The 18,159-nt window shown below is 41.1% G+C and overlaps 1 protein-coding gene across 2 annotated transcripts in view; it reads right to left on the reverse strand.

The window, feature by feature from the left end:
• Positions 1–1,685: 1,685 nt before the first annotated feature.
• LOC107219094 overlaps positions 1,686–18,159 on the reverse strand; it is a 134,216-nt gene continuing 117,742 nt past the window's right edge. For both annotated transcript variants that reach the window (XM_046739448.1, XM_046739447.1), the window contains exons 10-19: positions 17,305–17,535; positions 16,260–16,414; positions 13,258–16,121; positions 12,512–12,803; positions 12,140–12,349; positions 11,267–12,037; positions 10,905–11,133; positions 10,329–10,716; positions 5,345–5,882; positions 1,686–4,989 (exon numbers count right to left, since the gene is read on the reverse strand). In XM_046739448.1, coding sequence (XP_046595404.1) covers positions 4,777–4,989; positions 5,345–5,882; positions 10,329–10,716; positions 10,905–11,133; positions 11,267–12,037; positions 12,140–12,349; positions 12,512–12,803; positions 13,258–16,121; positions 16,260–16,414; positions 17,305–17,535 — 5,891 coding nt within the window. In that variant the 3' untranslated portion in view covers positions 1,686–4,776. The remainder of the gene's footprint in view (positions 4,990–5,344; positions 5,883–10,328; positions 10,717–10,904; positions 11,134–11,266; positions 12,038–12,139; positions 12,350–12,511; positions 12,804–13,257; positions 16,122–16,259; positions 16,415–17,304; positions 17,536–18,159) is intronic.

An 18,159-nucleotide genomic window follows, 5' to 3' on the forward strand; every position in this document is an offset into this window, starting at 1 on the left:
ATTAAGAGTTTATAAGACAGTGATAGCTAATCGCTATTTATGCCGACTGGTTTTCTATAAGCATTATATAAGAAACGTGATCAACTCTTTTACGTTTAGTTCGTTTCCGTTTGCTGTGTGTGTGTGGTTTTTTTTTTTTTTCTTTTTCATTATCGTTATCAAGTATATATAATGAAATCTTAAGTTTAGTTACCCCTTAAATTATTTACACAGAATTGAGGTATGCGTATAATCTATATAATATATGTATGTATGCATACAATCAATATTCATATTCATTAGATTAAATAGAATTTTCTTCTACTCTCTCTCTCTCTCTTTTTTTATCGATTTTTTTTTTTGTTTTTCTTCAAAGAACGTTAAAATTTTTACCAATGTTTTTCATCACAATTATCGTTACCTCGGAATTCAGAAGTCTTCGTATATATATGTACACGCCTTAAATAGGATATCGAAAATGTTAATTACTTTTTTATACTCTGTAATATTAATTTTTTTTTTCTCTTCTCATTCAACCTCAGTATCGCGTTACAATTTTATAAATCGCATAAGAAAATATAAACCAAATTACCTTTTTTCAGACTTTTGGGTTCAAACAGTCGCGTTTTAACTCCTTAAACTTGTTCTTCCATTATTTTAATCTTATAACAATTATTATACGCATTAATAATTTAGATATTCTTCAAAATATATCGACTTACTCGTGACAATTATTTTACCTCTAGACAATATTCATTTGAATTTCTCTTATACACTTAGTGCTGTTAAAATTTTTCAAAACCATGCAAATATGAACGGAATTTTGAAAGGGCTTTTGAAAACCCTCACGATTCAGGTAGACTAAGAGTGCTGGTGGTATACTTTTATTCAATTAATCGTCGTATCTAAATCTTAATCTAGTTGAAGAAGAAAAAACATACGGAAATAATAATTCGTACAGACGTTTCTTCTTCGCTAATTAAATTCATGAACCGCCTCAATTCCATGTAAATTCTAAAAGTCGCGATTTTTGAAAACCCCGGTATCTCTCAGAAATAATTCTGTTTTTTTTGTTTTTTTTTTTTCTTTTCTTTCGTTCAATTCATCGAATCGTAGAAGTTTTAACGTATTTCTTATATTATTTGTCATGTCTCCGAGTCACTTTACATCGATCATTTTCATTTAATCTACGATTGGTAATCATCACGTTTTATATACTCGTAGTTACGATTGTACAGAAAAATTTAGTCACGCCACGGGGTTATAGAATAATTTTGCCAAGCGATACCGTCGTTTCCGAACTACTCGAACTATTTACAAATCTACAAGCAATTTACATATTCACTTCAATGTTTCGTTTCTTTTTCTTTTTTCTTCTCTTCATATTTTATCAAATATCTAAATATCTTGTAATCTTGTATCTGTTAGGTTCTAAATCTGAGCTAAATAATTACGTTTTTATGGAAAAATACTATATACTAACTACTTATTGATTAATTTTTTTTATAACATACATGCACCTCAGTGTGTATATTGTGTATATATATTTAAATATGTATACATACATATTACAAACCGAAAAGAAAAAATATATATATAACGATATATATATATATATATATATATATATATATATATATATATATATATATATATATATATATATATATATATATATATATATATATATATATATATATATATATATACATATATATTCGTTAAACGATTATGGACAGATTAATCAAAATATTTCAATTACTTCTGAATTGTTTCTTTACTCTATGAATTCAATTAAGTGCGTCTTAAGTGTATATATTTTTTTTCCTCACTCACTTCTACCTTAATATGCGTATAATATATGCGCCGATGTTTATTCATATATCTGTATTATATATAATATAATTACTAATGTATATACCTATGTACATAAAAAATTACAATGGCTATAAGTATCTTTTTGTTTCTCATCATACACTTTTCGTACTCCGTATTTCATATTTATTGTTTTTTACTTTGTACTAGATTGTACTTTAATATGCTCAAGTACTAAATATCAAACGTGTGTTTATAATGGAAATTTCATTGAAATTAGTATACCGTTCGTAAGTCTTATCGAATTGATTGAAGGGGTTGGGTGAAAAAAAAAAACAAAAAAAAAAAAGCAAAAATTAAGGAGAAAAAGAAAGGGAAAATAATATAGGTTTTAACTAACGAATACGTAACAATGTCGCGTCGATCAATAAAAGGAAATAAAAAATTCGATACTGACCGAGATACACTAACATGTGAAGCGATGTATCGATCAAGCCGATGATAATGATACGATGATATTTCACATATGTGAATAAAAGCGAAAAAGAAATACACACCTTGAAACCGACAGGCGCGTGTAAATAATTGATGCATACATATATATAATTTAATAATAATAATAATTCAAAGATATTCTCAATTCAATATAAAAGCTATGTATATATAATAGAAAAGTTTGCCTTAATCTAACATCTTGCACAGAAGAACGACCAAAGTGGCGTTTCAAGCGTATAAACCGAACAACTTGTAACCTTGTGAAACTTAAGAGTTATGATATATAGTTTACTTAACATATCTGTTAACTTCAACTCAAACTGTATATTATTATGTGATTGCTATTCAACGTAATACCTTATTTCCTCGGTAAGTGATTAGTAAAATTGATTAGAAAAAAAAAAGAAAAAAAAAAAGAAAGAAAGAAAACGAACTACAGACTACTTAGCACCGTGTCTCGTATCACTAATGTTTTTGTTTTTTCTGTTTTTTTTTTTTTTTACTCTGTGCCCTTACTTTTATAAACAATAATAATATGTTATTTCATATGTACGCATATATGTTTTTTTTCATACGTACGGATTATGTACAATTGGGAAGAAGCACGGTAGCGCGTAAGTTTAAATTGATAGGAAAACTTTGAGAGTGATAAACTAATTAACAATGAAGATTAAAATTAGCAAGAAGAAAAATATGAAATTAAACTTAAAAATGGAAACCGTCGCGCCTCGTAATGATTACGTGTTGGACCATTTGGGTAATTTTATTGTTAATACGACACGTCAATGTTCGTAAATCAGTTATCATTTTTGTGTAATTTCAAAAGGTTCGCCTTTTTTATTACTTTTTTCTTTTTGTTAAATAGCATTTACGTTCGATAAGCTGTGTAAAATTCGATTCTGAATATTTAACCCGAATCGTTATATCAATTTACTTATATTCATTAAAGTCATGCCTCAGATCGTAATTGATTATGGTATCGTAATTCGCAGAGCATGTAAACACGAAATGATTACTAATTGTAAGTAATATTCCACGAAATTTTAATAGTTGCATCAGTTGAAAAACTTGTTCCGCAAGCGTAGAAATTACATATCTATTCATTTGACGAACTTTCACCGTGACCTGTGAGTGTCGAGGCAGATTATTTGATAGGAAAGAATTTTTTCGCATCGTATAGCCGGAATAAACAAAATTTTTGTAAATGGCAACAACAGACGTCACGCGTGACTTGGAAAAAGGCTGGTCCTGACGGCGAAAACTCTTTACACGATATCCTGCGTTCTCTTCGGCATAACTGATTTCTTGAATGGTAAATTAATCTTAAGCGAATAGGCGTTTTCTTAAATCTATGGTACAATCTATCATTACGATTGTTGTTATTATTACTATTATTGTTGTTGTTGTTGTTGTTGTTGTGTTGTTGTTGTTGTTATTACTATTACTATTATTATTATTATTATTATTAGTATAGTATTTTTGTACAACTATAAATCAACGATAAAAATTCAAATATATTTACAATATTTACAGATTCTTTAGCCACCATTGTTTGCATTTAATGCCTTTCGGTGCAGTTTATTATTGCATCTCTTCCGATTTTAGCTGCACTTACCAATCTTGAAGTTGATTGGAATCGGATGGAAAAATGAAAACATAAACAATATTGAAACATCACCGTTCAGTAACGTGTTCCGGCGATAGATCTCGCCTCATTAAATTTAAATACTGTGTGTATGTTGAAAATACAAATATTCACTTGTATTAAAATGTCGTCCCTGTTTCATATACGTGTCAAGTGTTAAACTTGTATTTCATTATGTAATTTGAACTTTCGCGATATTATCTCGTCAAGCGAAGGCTCAAGGCCATGGCGATTATCAAGACAATTTTTATAAGCCGACTACACGGAGAGAAAAAAAATGTCTTCTTGTTTTTCACTCGCGTCACTGTAGCGTTTCAAAATCTCTAAGACGCTTCGCATGACTTCCGCTGGTAAATATTTACCACACAAGGATAATGGGCATATAACACATTTGCCAGGTTTCAAACTTCGTCCAGATTTCTTATTTTATTTTGTCAAATTTATTTCGACAACTTCTGAGTAGGTGTACTCAGAATTTATAAACTTTACGCGATTTAAACGTTGACGAAAATCATTTTGCCAGTCATTGTTCTTGACCCAATTACGAAATCATTGCGTGATGTCTAGATGAATGACAGGTGAACACGATGGGTTTTTTTAGGCCAAGATGATGATCTCGCCGCGACACTGACACCGATCAACAATAAGGCCTTCACCGACGACGATATTTGTCACGTTACACTTCGACTTGAGGTCATATATTTAATGTGATTTTTAACTTCGTCGCAAATTTTGTTACACGGGGTTCTGAGTCGAAGACATTATCATCAATTTAGCAAATTTTGACAGCTGACACGCGATTAAGCTACCCCGGATAACTTAATCCTCAGCTTAAGCTGTTCTCAAACAACACCCGGCTGCATATTCAACAGGTAAGTTGTAGGATCGTAGTATCCGGCTAAATAATATATGTCATTGTTGTCATATATCGTCAAGTATCTGTGGGGCTCTTTGCTCAATTTTTCAGCGTACGGTTCAAGCGGCAGTACTTCGCATTTATGCGATATTGTTTGCACGTCGTTCTCGTCCGTATGAGGCGATTCGAAAAGCGCGCCCTGAAATAAGAAAAAATAGGGCATTAAGTCAAACTGCTAGAAATGCTTGCCTAGTAAAATTGTCTGTAAAAATATTTGTGCAAAATCAAGCCTGTCCCGAATTTTATTCCGTGCATTAACTTTGTAAAAATATCACTGCAAGAATATGGAAATTCGGAGACAGTAGATAAAAATTGCTTGAATACTCTCTACCGAGTTTTGAGGGGTAATAATGACAGCAATTAAATGGGCCAAATTTTCACAATTAGATACAGAATAAACGACGTCTTTTCAATGTTTCTCAAAATTTTGTATGCTACAAATATTATTTGAACCGTCAATAGACAACCCGCACAAGTTTTTAAGATCAACTCACTGGATATTTCAGGTTTGTGGGACAGCCGACGGTTTCTTCGGGATGATAGAACCATTTAACTTTGACAATCATGTTTGAGCTAGACGTTTCCCACATGGATTTGATCCTTCCGATATAAGGTCGGTCCGGTCTTCCGGTGGAGAGAAAAACGGCGCTGTCACCGATCTCGATGGTCTCGTTTCCTCGTTTTATTGCCTTGTAAAACTGTTTCTTTGCTCTTCCCTTAGCACCTGGCCTCCGATATCCTTTACCCGCCCAACCCCACAACTGTCTGGCTGGCAAGAAAGCTGCCATTTTGCTACGACTTTCAACCGATTCCTGCCGTTCACGAGGCTTTGCTTTTTTATCATTCTTTTTCGACTTGTCTTGTTTCTCTTCAACCATTTCTTCATCTTCCTCAACGATGTCCTCTAGTATCTGCTGTGGCGTTTCCACCGCGACTTGCTTTTCCTCCGCTTGAACCTCTGCTTCTACCTCTACTTTCGAATGACTCGATGATTCTTCCTCACTTTTTTGGCCCGAACAACTTTCCGCTCCACTGTGGAATCAAAGAAAACTGTGTGAGATTGATTGTGAAGTGAAATTTTACAAGGATCACAAGAGTTACGAAAGAGTGATGGATAAGGCCTGGACAAGTTTGTATTTAAAACTACAAAATACATATGTACGGATGTATATAGACTTAAAAAACTAGAATATGGAAAATAGACTCTGCATTTTCTGGCTCCAAGCAACACAATTTACGTAGACAACCAAATGAGGAATGAAAATGATTGAAACAAAAAAATATGTGTTTGAATATTAATCCAGACCCTAGTGATGGATATAAAGACCTTGTGGAACCATAACACCTGATTTCGATTTACATATCAAGTATTATTACCTGTTCGCGCAACTTTATTATTATTATATTAGTTTGTAAATTTATCACATCAAATACTTTAGTTTCGTTATTTTCGTATGTTGTACCTATTTACCACATATAAGGTGACTAAAGAGTCACAACACTGCACTTCAGCGTTGGTTCCCGAGACGTCGGGACCGCTGTTTGCACGGCATTGGGCCACCATGACGCTCCCCATTCCCTGCTTCCACGAGTGCGTGGAAGTTGCGGAGCACGGTTTCTCATGGAGACTTAGATAAGTTGGCTTAAGATTATTGAATGATGATTCAATCTAGTTGACAAGGAACGCACCAGCGACTGTATTATCCTGTTTTATGATGATCTGATTTGCAGTTAATAAACACTTGTCTTGCTTCGGCTTTTCCCTCTGCACCGTGAGGGTTTTTATGCCGAAGCAAGCGTCTTGTCTTTCCCGCGAAATCGTGTTATTTATTTATTCACCCTCTCACTCACTCATCCCATCCCGATGGAAGTTAGAGAAGAACTCTGGTCAAACGACCAAAACATGGTGCCCCGGGTGAGGAATGAGTGATTGGGTTTTTCTTGTTCGTCAAGTTCGTGTTAACTTGTCATCTGGTACTGGCTGGTGCGTCTTGTGTATGTCCTGTACGCGTGTAAGCCGAGACGAGGCTTAGGGATTAGGATTAGCGTGGCACAAAGGCCTTCGCGCGACACTCACTAACAGGCGATGTATTGTAATACGTGGTCGTATTGTCATCGTGTATGCCTATTACCGTTGCTTTCCTCGCTCAGTTGCGTTTGGTTCTTCGACTGTGATACACGTTCGTTTGGACCTTTCGAGTTATAATAGTTTTCAATCAAACTTCATCGCGACATGGCTCCAGTAGCCTTACAGAAGCTTACTGCATTGCAGCGGGCTCGTGAAGGCGAAATAGAAGGCTTGCGGCAGAGGTTATTAAGCAAACCGCGAGATACGCTTACGAAACGAGTCATTAAATCGCGAATTGACGCTTTAAATGAAATTTGCACAGAGGTTCGTAAGGCTCACGCTGAGATCATCGTTCGAGAAAACGCGGATGCCGACCCGTACGTCACCGATGATTGGTTCGGGCGAATTCAGGGTGTATATGAGAACGCCCTTGACGAGTTTTTGGCGCTTCTGACTTCCGCGGAAAAGGTGGAAATAGAGGCCGTCACTGGACCCGCGGAGGCAAGCACCTCTGGAACTACCGGAACAGGTGTCGCGAAACTCCCTCGCATTCCTCTCCCAACCTTTTCGGGAAAGTATGAGGATTGGGCAAGTTTTTGCGACCTTTTCACTACGTTGGTGTATGACGTAGCTTCTCTATCTGACGCAACCAAGCTGCAGTATTTGAAGCTTTGCTTGACCGGTAGTGCCGCGGACCTAATAAAGGACGTCGCTACGACCAGTGCGAATTACATCAGCACATGGCAGGCGTTAAAGACTTATCACAACCCTCGATTGATAATAAATAAACATTTGGCTTCGTTCATGCGGATCCCGCATTTGAAAAACGAGTCCGCTTCCGAGCTCCGTTCCTTCGTCGATGAAGCTCAGCGAATAGTTCGTGCGTTAGCAAATTTAAAATTACCAGTGGAGCATTGGGACGTCTGGCTTGTCTTCGTGCTCTCTGAACGCTTAGATTCGGAGTCGCGAAGGTTGTGGGAAGCGGAGCTGAGCCAGGGTGACCTCTCGGAGGTTACCAGCTCTCTTGGTTCACTCCCGAAATTCACGGACTTGATAAGGTTTTTGGAACGGAGAACTCAGGCCTTGAATATGATCGCGCTCGAGTGTCGAACGGAGAAGAGGTCGGCTTCAACACCTTCTGCGGGACCCCAACCCCGTAAGGTTTTCCACGCTAGTTCTCCTCGATCACCGAATCCAACGCCGTACAAATGCCCGCTCTGCTCTGGTGCTGACCCCATCTTAAAGCGTTTCAAGTTTCAGGCGAAGGCTCCTTCTGAGCGGTTCGCTAGTAATAGACACTTACGGCTTTGTTTCATTTGTCTGAAACCACATCAGGCGAGAGATTGTCCGTCAAGCGGAAGATGCGCGGTTTGTCAAGGACGACATCACACGATCTTGCATCGCTGCGCTCGAGGAAAATATCAAGGGTCCAGCCGAAGTTCGGGAGGTTCTCGAGGCCCAGAAGGAGGTGGTCCTTCGGTACCCCCCCCTGTCGTAAACTTGCATGCGGCGTGTCATTCGGTTGTCGGGCGAAGAGTTCTGCTCGCCACGGCGCGAGTGCAGGTAATGGGTCCGAACGGAAGCAGCACCTACGCGCGAGCACTCCTCGATCAGGGCTCGGAGTCGTCATTTGCTTCGGAATCCATAGTGCAGTTGCTGGGGTTATCAAGGAGACGCGCTTCCGTAACACTGTCGGGACTTGGTTCCGCTGAGACAGGAACTGCGACCGCGAGGACGCAGCTGGTGCTGCGGTCCTGCGGCAATCCTAAATTCGAATTTGAAACAGACACGCTCGTCCTCCCAAAGCTCACCTCACATCTCCCATCCGATAGATTTGGTGATCTAGATTTGCAACAATTTGAGGGTCTCGCGCTGGCGGATCCGGACTTTTCGGTTTCCCAAAATGTAGACGTGATTTTGGGCGCTGATGTTTATGGCCAGTTGCTCCGTCCCGGCTTGAAACGGTTCCCTACCTCACAACTTGTCGCTCAAAGTACGGCTTTCGGTTGGGTGATTTCCGGTATGGTGCGGTCCGACAAACGGCGGGCGGACAGAACTCTCTCTTCGTCGCCAACACAGGCACTTCACTGCTCGGTTGAACCGGATTTGGAGCAGACCCTGCAACGCTTTTGGTCTCTCGAAGATATTGCTCCGAATTCGAGTAGGCTGAGGCCCGAGGACGAGATCGCTGAGCATTTATCCAAGGAGACTCACAATCGCGACTCACGAGGTCGGTACGAAGTCCGACTTCCTGTGAAACCAGACCGCCCTAGGGTAGCTAACGAGACTAGGTCAATGGCGCTTAAATCTCTTTCTAGTATGCAACGTCGATTTTCGCGAGACGCTCGATTGGCCGAGGCATACGGTAGCTTCATGAGGGACTACGAACGCCTGGGACATATGACTCGAGTCCCGGCCTCAGAAATACGATGCGAGGACGCGTGGTACCTTCCACATCACGCAGTGATTCAGGCTTCGGGCGATAAATGGAAACTTCGCGTTGTGTTTGATGCCTCTCGGAAAACTCGCGAAGGGCACTGTCTGAATAACTTTTTGTGGTCAGGACCCTCCCTCCAGAGCGATCTGTCATTGATCCTCTTAAATTGGCGAAAATACCGTTTTGCGTTTACCGCGGACATAGTGAAAATGTTCCGGCAAGTCCTGGTCAAGCGCGAAGACCAGGATTTGCAGAGAATTGTGTGGGCCCCGACCGCTGATGTCAGTCCTGTTGATTACCGTTTACATACTGTCACGTACGGGACAACTTGTGCTCCATATCTGGCCATCCGCATGCTTTCGCAGTTGGTTGTTGATGAAGGGGTTAACCTCCCTCTCGGAGCTGAATGTCTCAAAGCAGAGACGTATGTTGACGACACCTTCGCAGGGGCGGAAGACCTTTCTACCGCGGTTCAGAAAAGACTCGAACTTATAGAATTGTTAAGATTGGGTGGTCTCGAGCTCGACAAATGGTCCGCCAATCATCCCGATCTTCTGCCACCTCAGGCACGACAGAACTCACCGAAAGAAATCGACGGCGACGCTGTTTGCACGGCATTGGGCCACCATGACGCTCCCCATTCCCTGCTTCCACGAGTGCGTGGAAGTTGCGGAGCACGGTTTCTCATGGAGACTTAGATAAGTTGGCTTAAGATTATTGAATGATCATTCAATCTAGTTGACAAGGAACGCACCAGCGACTGTATTATCCTGTTTTATGATGATCTGATTTGCAGTTAATAAACACTTGTCTTGCTTCGGCTTTTCCCTCTGCACCGTGAGGGTTTTTATGCCGAAGCAAGCGTCTTGTCTTTCCCGCGAAATCGTGTTATTTATTTATTCACCCTCTCACTCACTCATCCCATCCCGATGGAAGTTAGAGAAGAACTCTGGTCAAACGACCTAAACATTACCTGTGATGACTCGCTTCGCTGTGACTGCTGTGACCGCTGTGATGACTGTGCCTGTGTCGATGTTTCCTATGCTTCCTATGTTTATGTTTTCTGTGTTCCTCGCAGAGATTGTGCTTCTTGTGTTTCTTCTTTCCATCCTGAGCGTCCTGGAGCCTTTTCAGTTTGTCTTTTCTTCGTTTCTTCAATCGTTTTCTCTCGCGATGATCATCGTTAACCTTCGAATCCGTATCTTCAGTTTTCGAAGGTTCATTAGGCTTGATTTCCCTGCTAGTACTCGGTGCGTTGAGAGCCTGTTGTTGATTCCGCGTTGGAACTCGTTTTTCTTCCGTCGATGAGGAAGTCTGTCTGCGACGCTTACCGAGGGTGAGAAGAGGGTTTGGGTCGTATTCTAAAAAATAGGAATCGCTGAATTAGAACAAAGAAATTGACCGTGAAATTTGTTTCAGGAGCAAAGTAGATTTAATAAATGAATACTGTGAAAGTATCGTTCTAAACTAGCGTCAGACGAAAAGACCGATCGTTTCGCAAAACAAAATCCAACCCGAGAAAAAGCTAGAATAATCCATTACTACGTACCAACAACCGGATAGTCAGGTTGCAGTAGTCTTATATCATCTAAAGCAATCCTACCGCTATCCCCGTCATCGAATTCCACGCTAACAAATTTCGCATCTAATTCAGGATCAGGTTCGGAAGATTCAACGGATGTTCCCGGGTACAGACAACGATACTGCTGACTCCAGTAGGCGCAAAGTCTCGTTCCGGGTGTTATTTCACTTGTAGAGGCTGGGCAGACTTCCACAATCTAAGAAGAAAGAAAAGTAAACGTCAGCTGAATCGAAGCGTAACTCTTGGAAGAATTAATTTCACACTAAACAGCTTTCTTCGTCGTTCCATCGTCTAATAGACGTCTAAGAAAAAAAGGGGAATCAACTTACAGCATCTCGGAATATTTCTTCTCTCGGATGAATGTGTGGTCTGTTCCCCCTTTCGCCGTCCAAAGTTATGGCGTAAACGTCAGGAGGCTCGACGGCGCTAAGCCTACCGGCATAAAAGAGGCCACCCATTGCTGTAAGAACTCTTAGCTGATCAATAGCCAAGTGAGCGGAAGTCAATTTGCACCTGTTCATGACACTCTCGGTTCTCTCCGCAGTCTTTTCACTTTTCTCAGTTTTCGCGACCTTCGCACATTCCTTGCACTCCTTGTACTCCATTGATTTCCGCCGTTTCGAGTCTTTCGTATCCCGGTCACCCGACTTTCGTCTCTTCGGCGATGATGAGCAGGATTTGCGTTTCTTCTTTTTCGATTTTTCATGCTTATCTTTGTCCCGTTCGCTCTTTTCGACTGGCACGACTTTCGTTTCCTCTGCAGATTCAACCCGCGACGAGGTGTCCGATGATGGAATATTCTCAGCCACGTTGTTCCATTCCCCGATTTCGTCATCTTTCCAGGTCTTCAGCTTTGCCTCGGCCTTCAATTTCGGTTTCACCTTGTTCACCTGTTTTTCAAGCTTTGCATTCGTGCTGAATTTTTCCTTCTCCGCTATTATTGAGCTGATCACACTTTTGTTATGCAACGGCGTTTGCTTTGCCGGTTTCGATTTACCTTTTCCCGAATTCTTTGTTTTTTGTACTTTAGTATTTGCCTTTGCGGCAGATGGACCCGACGATTTAAATGGCAGAGGTGTGTAACCCGTCTTATTAACCAACTGGAATAAAAACAATGAATATCACTTTCCACTTAAATTCGAATAACGAAATATCTTACTTTCAAATAATTTCGTCGAATACAAATTCACTTTTATCGTTACCTTGTTTTGGAGGTGACGATTTTTTGCTGCCAGTAAATAACTAACCAGCGAGGCTTTGCTCTTCGGTTTCTTTGCCACGATCGTTTCCGTCAGATGCCTTATGCTGCCGGAAGCGCACATAAGTTTCCTGGGTCTTCCGACCTTTCGTTTTTTCGATGCCGAGCTTAGGCCGGTGAGAGTCGGAGCGGGCGAAGACGTGTCGTATTCAAGCTGAAAATATTCAATCGATATTATTGTAAAGATATCGAGCTGCATATTTTCGTATTGTTTGGTACATCTTACGTATTCCCTTTGGATGGACTGCGTTAAACAAAGGGAAAAGTTGCTCGTTTTATGGTATATGCGCATTAAACCTAAACAAACGATTCCTACCCTTGTCAAACTCTTCTCTTCGGTGTCCTGCAATATTGTACTAGTTGGTAAGACGGTGATTGGTGATGCAACTGGTGGCACTGGGATCGGTATGCTCGGGATGCTATCCAGAAGTTTGATGTGACTTCGAGGCTCACCGAGTTTTACCAAATTCACGTTACATCGTGGCATTCCTACCACGCCAGTTGTCAGAGGCGGCGATACTGCCTCCGGAGAACGCACCCGTGACTTTTGAGGAGATTCAATCACCTCCAGAGGCGGTGACGATGAAATAATGCGGTCACATTCCGAGCTGATGCAAATCAGAGTTATGAGAAAATTACAGAGATCTATCGATAACTTGATATTTCTTTAAAACCTTGCAATTCGAGTGTCAATGAAACGAACGGTTTCAGGGAAACCATACTCGAAGTCTTCGAAAGAATTTCACGTTCCACAATTTTTTCTGCGGCATATTTATTCATTTTTCGAAGAGTATCATCACTTCTTTGGATTCAAAAGTGTAGCTCGAGAGTCTGTGCAACGTGAAGCTTTCTTTTTTCAAATTCTGAATATGCAGTTCGGATCATTCTACGGCGACGATACTTATTGGTGTAGAAAAAGCTCGGTATTTCTTAGTAGATAAAAATTAAGTAAAGAAGAACTGTGAACTACTAAAAAATATGAATCAGTCCATAAAAGAAATCTTCAACTTTCACGGGAGTGTTTAAACAGAAAAACGACAATTGATTCTAAGGTATTCTCACCTTGAAGAATGACTCTTTCTCCTGGGTCTTCCAGGGCCCTTTTTGTCGTCCTTTTTCGGTGTCAGCCTGGACAGTTCCTTTTGCTTTTCTTTGTACTTTTTCTGAATATCGGCAAGCTTTACTCGCATATCAAGCTCCATGGCGTCCATGTTCGGCCATTCGGTGTCTCCATCGGGTTGTCCTTTACGGGCGATGAATTTCTTCGCCTCCACTTCGGCCTGCTGACTTCGATACCTGTGATGAGAATCACGGGAGTCGTCGATGGTCGCAGGGTTGACATTTTTCAAACTCCCGTTTTCAGGTATCGAGTGTTTGTTATTACTAACGATACGGTCACCGTCCGGCGCGTTTTGCTCGGCTTCGGAATCCGTGAAATCGTTATCGCGACATCTCTCGTCGATAGAATCCTTGCTGTTGCGTATGTAGTATTCGTATTTCTTTTTGTACGTACCATGGACCCGACCATTTTCAACTTCGAAATTTTTCACAGGTCGGGGACCCCGTTCCTGCCCGTTCATTCCACTGGGTTTAAACGCCTTGCGATCAGTAGACGAATCCACTATCTTTTCGTCCTCTTCTTTCTTAGCCGTATTAAAACCGAGAAAATTTCTGTTCGAGAAATCGATCTGGCGTCTCGTTTTCTCTTTAAATTCGTGCCACTGCTCCGTCGGCTCATCGGTTTGCTTACGTTTCGCTGATTCTTCGTACGGTTTGTGAAGACTGTTCTTCGGGCTCTCGTCGATCCGCGGTTTCTTCGCGTCCTCGTAACTCTCGTCTTCGCCGACACCGTTCTCGGAGTGTTTCCTCTTCTCGACGCGAAACGTGTCTTCCTTTAAAACGGCGTTCCCCTTTCCCAAATTCAACAACAATCTTCCGGCCTGCGATAGCTCCTCAGAATTATCGACCGCCGATGATTTCTTTGGCTCATCTCCGACGACTTCCTCCATAAATCTCTGCTCCGCCAACGCGCAAAGCAGCCCCAAAGGACTCTCGACGTTGTTGTTGTTGCTTTCGCTCTGCGGCGATATTGTTCCCAGCTTTGTCGGCGATTCCGGATACTCATTGCCAGACTCAGCTTCCTGAGATCGCGCGGCTTCGAAGCCGGGTTTCAGGTGTTCGAACTGCTCGATACTGTTCGAAAGCAATTCAAGCCCGCTCAAATCGACCGCCAGTTTAACTTTCGAAACGTTCGATTTCGTGGACTTTACCGGAAGCTTTGCTCCTTTGTCCTTTGTCAAAATGGCGCCACTTTTTACCGCCGATATTTTCGATACGTACTCCTTCTTCGGAGGCGAAGGATAGACCTGCGGCTGAGTAACCAAAGATTCGGATTTCACAGATGAAATATCGTTATCGGGTTGTTCCTCGATATTGTTGTTCAACGTGTAATTGTTGAATACGTAATTTTTTTTCGGTGAATTATAACTGTGATTTTCCGGTCGTTTCAAGTTCAGCGTTTTGTTGTTCAAAGGGATCCGCTTTCCGGTTTCGTCAGACTTTCGCAAATGATCATTCTTCTCCTCGCACTTGACTCTCTCGTTAAAAGTATCCCCGTTTTCCATCACGTAAGAAACATTCTCCATATTCTCACCGGAATTCACCCGACAACCGTTATCCTCGACTTTCAAAACGCGCAAATGATTCTCGGTATTCATCGATATTCGATTCACCTGTTCATCGTCCTCCGATTTTCTAATATCCTGCAAAGCTGCCGCCGCGTTTTTCTTCAATTTTTCAACCACATTCTCGATACCGGGATGATACTTTTCCGCCGAGTGTCGTTTCGCCGGTTCGCTAATCCTCTCCTGGCACTTTGATTTCTCCGTAGTTTGCAGCTGACCGTGATGCAGGATCGGTTGCATTTGCGGTCGCAATTTCTGCGAGTAAATACAATCGGTAAACGTGTCGTCCTTTTCCATTTTGACAACGACTTGCTTGCAATTTTGTTCCTCGGCGTCAATCGACGGCATGTCAAAAGACTTCTTGACAACATCGGAATGATTATGAATACTCGGAGCTTCCAATTTCGCGTGACAGCTCACGCAGTTTGAATTCTGCACCGAGCCCTTCGACGAAGTTTCGAAATTAATCTTCTTCGTCGAAACGTTCGAATTCTCAACTTTAAGTTCATCGACCCTAACGGCGATAGCCTCGACGGTTTCGACCTTGGTCCTGACCTCGGCGATGTTCGTTGTTCCGCAACCCTTCTCCTTCCTCTCATCAACAGCCAAAGTTTGAGTTCTGCCGAGTTCGCTAACTTTCATCGAATGATCGGAGCTTCTCCGCCTGCTGAAGAATTCCAAATTCTCGTGAAAACTGTCGCAGTTCTCCTCCGTGATCTCGATTATCTTAAGCCCGGATCTCAGATCCGAGACCATCTTCTCCTCCTGACCATGGCAATTGACGACGTGTTCGATCGTTCTGTCAACAGACGTAATGCTCCTCACTACGTCGGATTCCAGCCTCGTTGGACTCGTCGTCGGGTACCTGGGAGAATCGGTAACGCCGATTGACGTGTTATCGTTCTTCTCAACCTTACCGACAACGTTGGAAACGCTGATGCCGTTAACGCTTGCGACTTTCACGATGTTGTTGCAGAACTTCTCCGGCGACGAGACTATCTCGAAATTCGTCGTGTTCGCGTTGCCGCTGCCGTTGCCGTTGATACTTCCGTGCATTTGGCAGGGGCTCAAGTTCTGCTCCTGCTTGACGATCGCGTCGAGAACCGGAAGCTCCTCATCGTCAGGTGAATCCGTCTGATTCGAGGCGTCCTGAACACCGATCGGTGTCACTTCCGGCGTTTCGATGACCGGTGTCGGCGTTGATTCCGGAGGCGGTGTGAGGCAGGAAACCGGTGAAGTCGCCTGGAACCAAGGATGAAAAAAACTCGTTAGTTTAATGTGAGAAATTGGCGCGCAGGGCGATTCGACGAATTTCGCTACCTTCTTGCCGATAGTTAATTCTTGCTCACGGCGAGAAACTGAGCGTCGAACCGAGCTCACCTGTGACCTGCAGTGGGCAGGTTCCGCCTGGCTGATTTGTACCAGAGCTGGTGCATGCGGGTAATAATGGAGCGTGGTAACGAGCGGCGAGTCGGGAATCAGTGCGCCGGACATCGATGTCACGGTTTGCAGAGCTTTCGTCGATTCGGCGGATGCTGAAAATCGTTCGAATTCTCAATAATTTTCCAAATTTCATTTCCTTTTTTTTTTGTATATAACTTTATTAAACTCTGAGAGTTGGGCACGAGATACCTATTTCAAGATAGACAAAAAAGTATCGTGGTTTTTTTTTTTTTTGATAATCTGCTCCAACATGTTCTAACAAAAGCATTTTGCGTTATAAGTACATATATGAAAAAAAAAATATATATATATATAATATATATTTTACTCATTAAGGGTTATCAGGACGCATGTCATGAAAATTTTATTCCTCACTATTCCCGAGGGTTTCTCTTTGCCGAAAATTCTGTTCACGAATAAGAAACTTTCATGATTCGCTACGTACATTGTTGTATCTAATATGAACTACACACAAGAGTCATGTGCGAAAGATCCGTACTGTAAAAGTTTTACGTATTTTTGACCCCGAAATAATTTTAAAATCCCCACGAGACGCATAAAAATTTTCAGGAACAATCTTTTCTGACAATTAAAAGTTGTCAAAATTTAATTCCAGCTAACGGCCATCCTGATTAATAGGTTTCTTATTTATATACGTGCAAAACGTAGGTGAGCGATTTGCACAGTGTTTTTTTTTTTTGTTTTTTTGTCTCTTTCAAAATGAAAACTTGATTGAAACTCAAGTGACAAAACGAGAATGTGTCACATATGTGTGTGATTCGAATCATATTTATTTGAGTATCTGTACCATGAGAAAAGAATAATAATAATAATAATAACAACAACAAGAATAATAATAATAATAATAATAACGAATCGAACGTTTCTCTTTAACGAACTAGCAATTGACTAGCCGTAACAGAGTCAAGATAGCGAATGAAATACAGTATAAAGGACCTTTATACGAACGGGTCAAACTTACTAATGATAGTAGTTGGACTGTTGCTGCAATCAGCTTCGATTTTGACAATGGGTAAATTGTTCTGCTGTTTCCGTTTGTTGTCGGTGAGGACGATACGAGCACCCCCAATATCACTGAGAAGTTGTAGAGACGGGGGCGGCGGCGGAGGCAGTAAAAGCGGGGGCGGGCCAACGTTGCCTCCGTTGTTACCAGAGTAGTTTGGCCAAACCACGGCCTGCTGAACTTGTTCTGCTGCGGCAAAGCGTGTAAACAATCATTCGTAAGCTGTTGTCGTTAGTTCAACTTTGTTAGTTTGTTAATTTTAGTTTTACGATATTCTTTAAACACTCCATCTTTACCATTCCCGCGTCGGTAGCGAGACAACGTGGAGTGATTGTGACGTAACGGAAGAAAATTAACGACAGCTACGTAGGGTTGTAATATTATATATCTAATACTAGAGAGCACAATTTTCGTTGCGATATATATAAATATAATAATATATCATGCGTGTGTTTGATCATCGTTTATTTATTTTGACACGCGGTGTATTATACATACTGTATACAGAAGTATTTATATTTATACGTGACAAGTTCATCGTGCGGGATTATAAACGACGATGAAAATATTTGTAAAGTTGGTGTGTATATTTCAAGTTTAAGCGAGATAAAAATAAAGTTCAATTTTCATCGCGATTTCGTACAATAATCTACATATATGCAAGCGGTATTTGCACAGTGAGTATATGAAAAAAAAATACATATAGACAATTTTTTACACGGATCGCGTTTTAAATTAGGAACTATACGCGCTCTACCTGTATATCGGCTTGGGAAAAACGTCAGGTGATCTATACGATAAGAAAATACACGA

Source organism: Neodiprion lecontei, chromosome 5 (assembly GCF_021901455.1).
Source record: "Neodiprion lecontei isolate iyNeoLeco1 chromosome 5, iyNeoLeco1.1, whole genome shotgun sequence".
Classification (NCBI taxonomy): domain Eukaryota; kingdom Metazoa; phylum Arthropoda; class Insecta; order Hymenoptera; family Diprionidae; genus Neodiprion; species Neodiprion lecontei.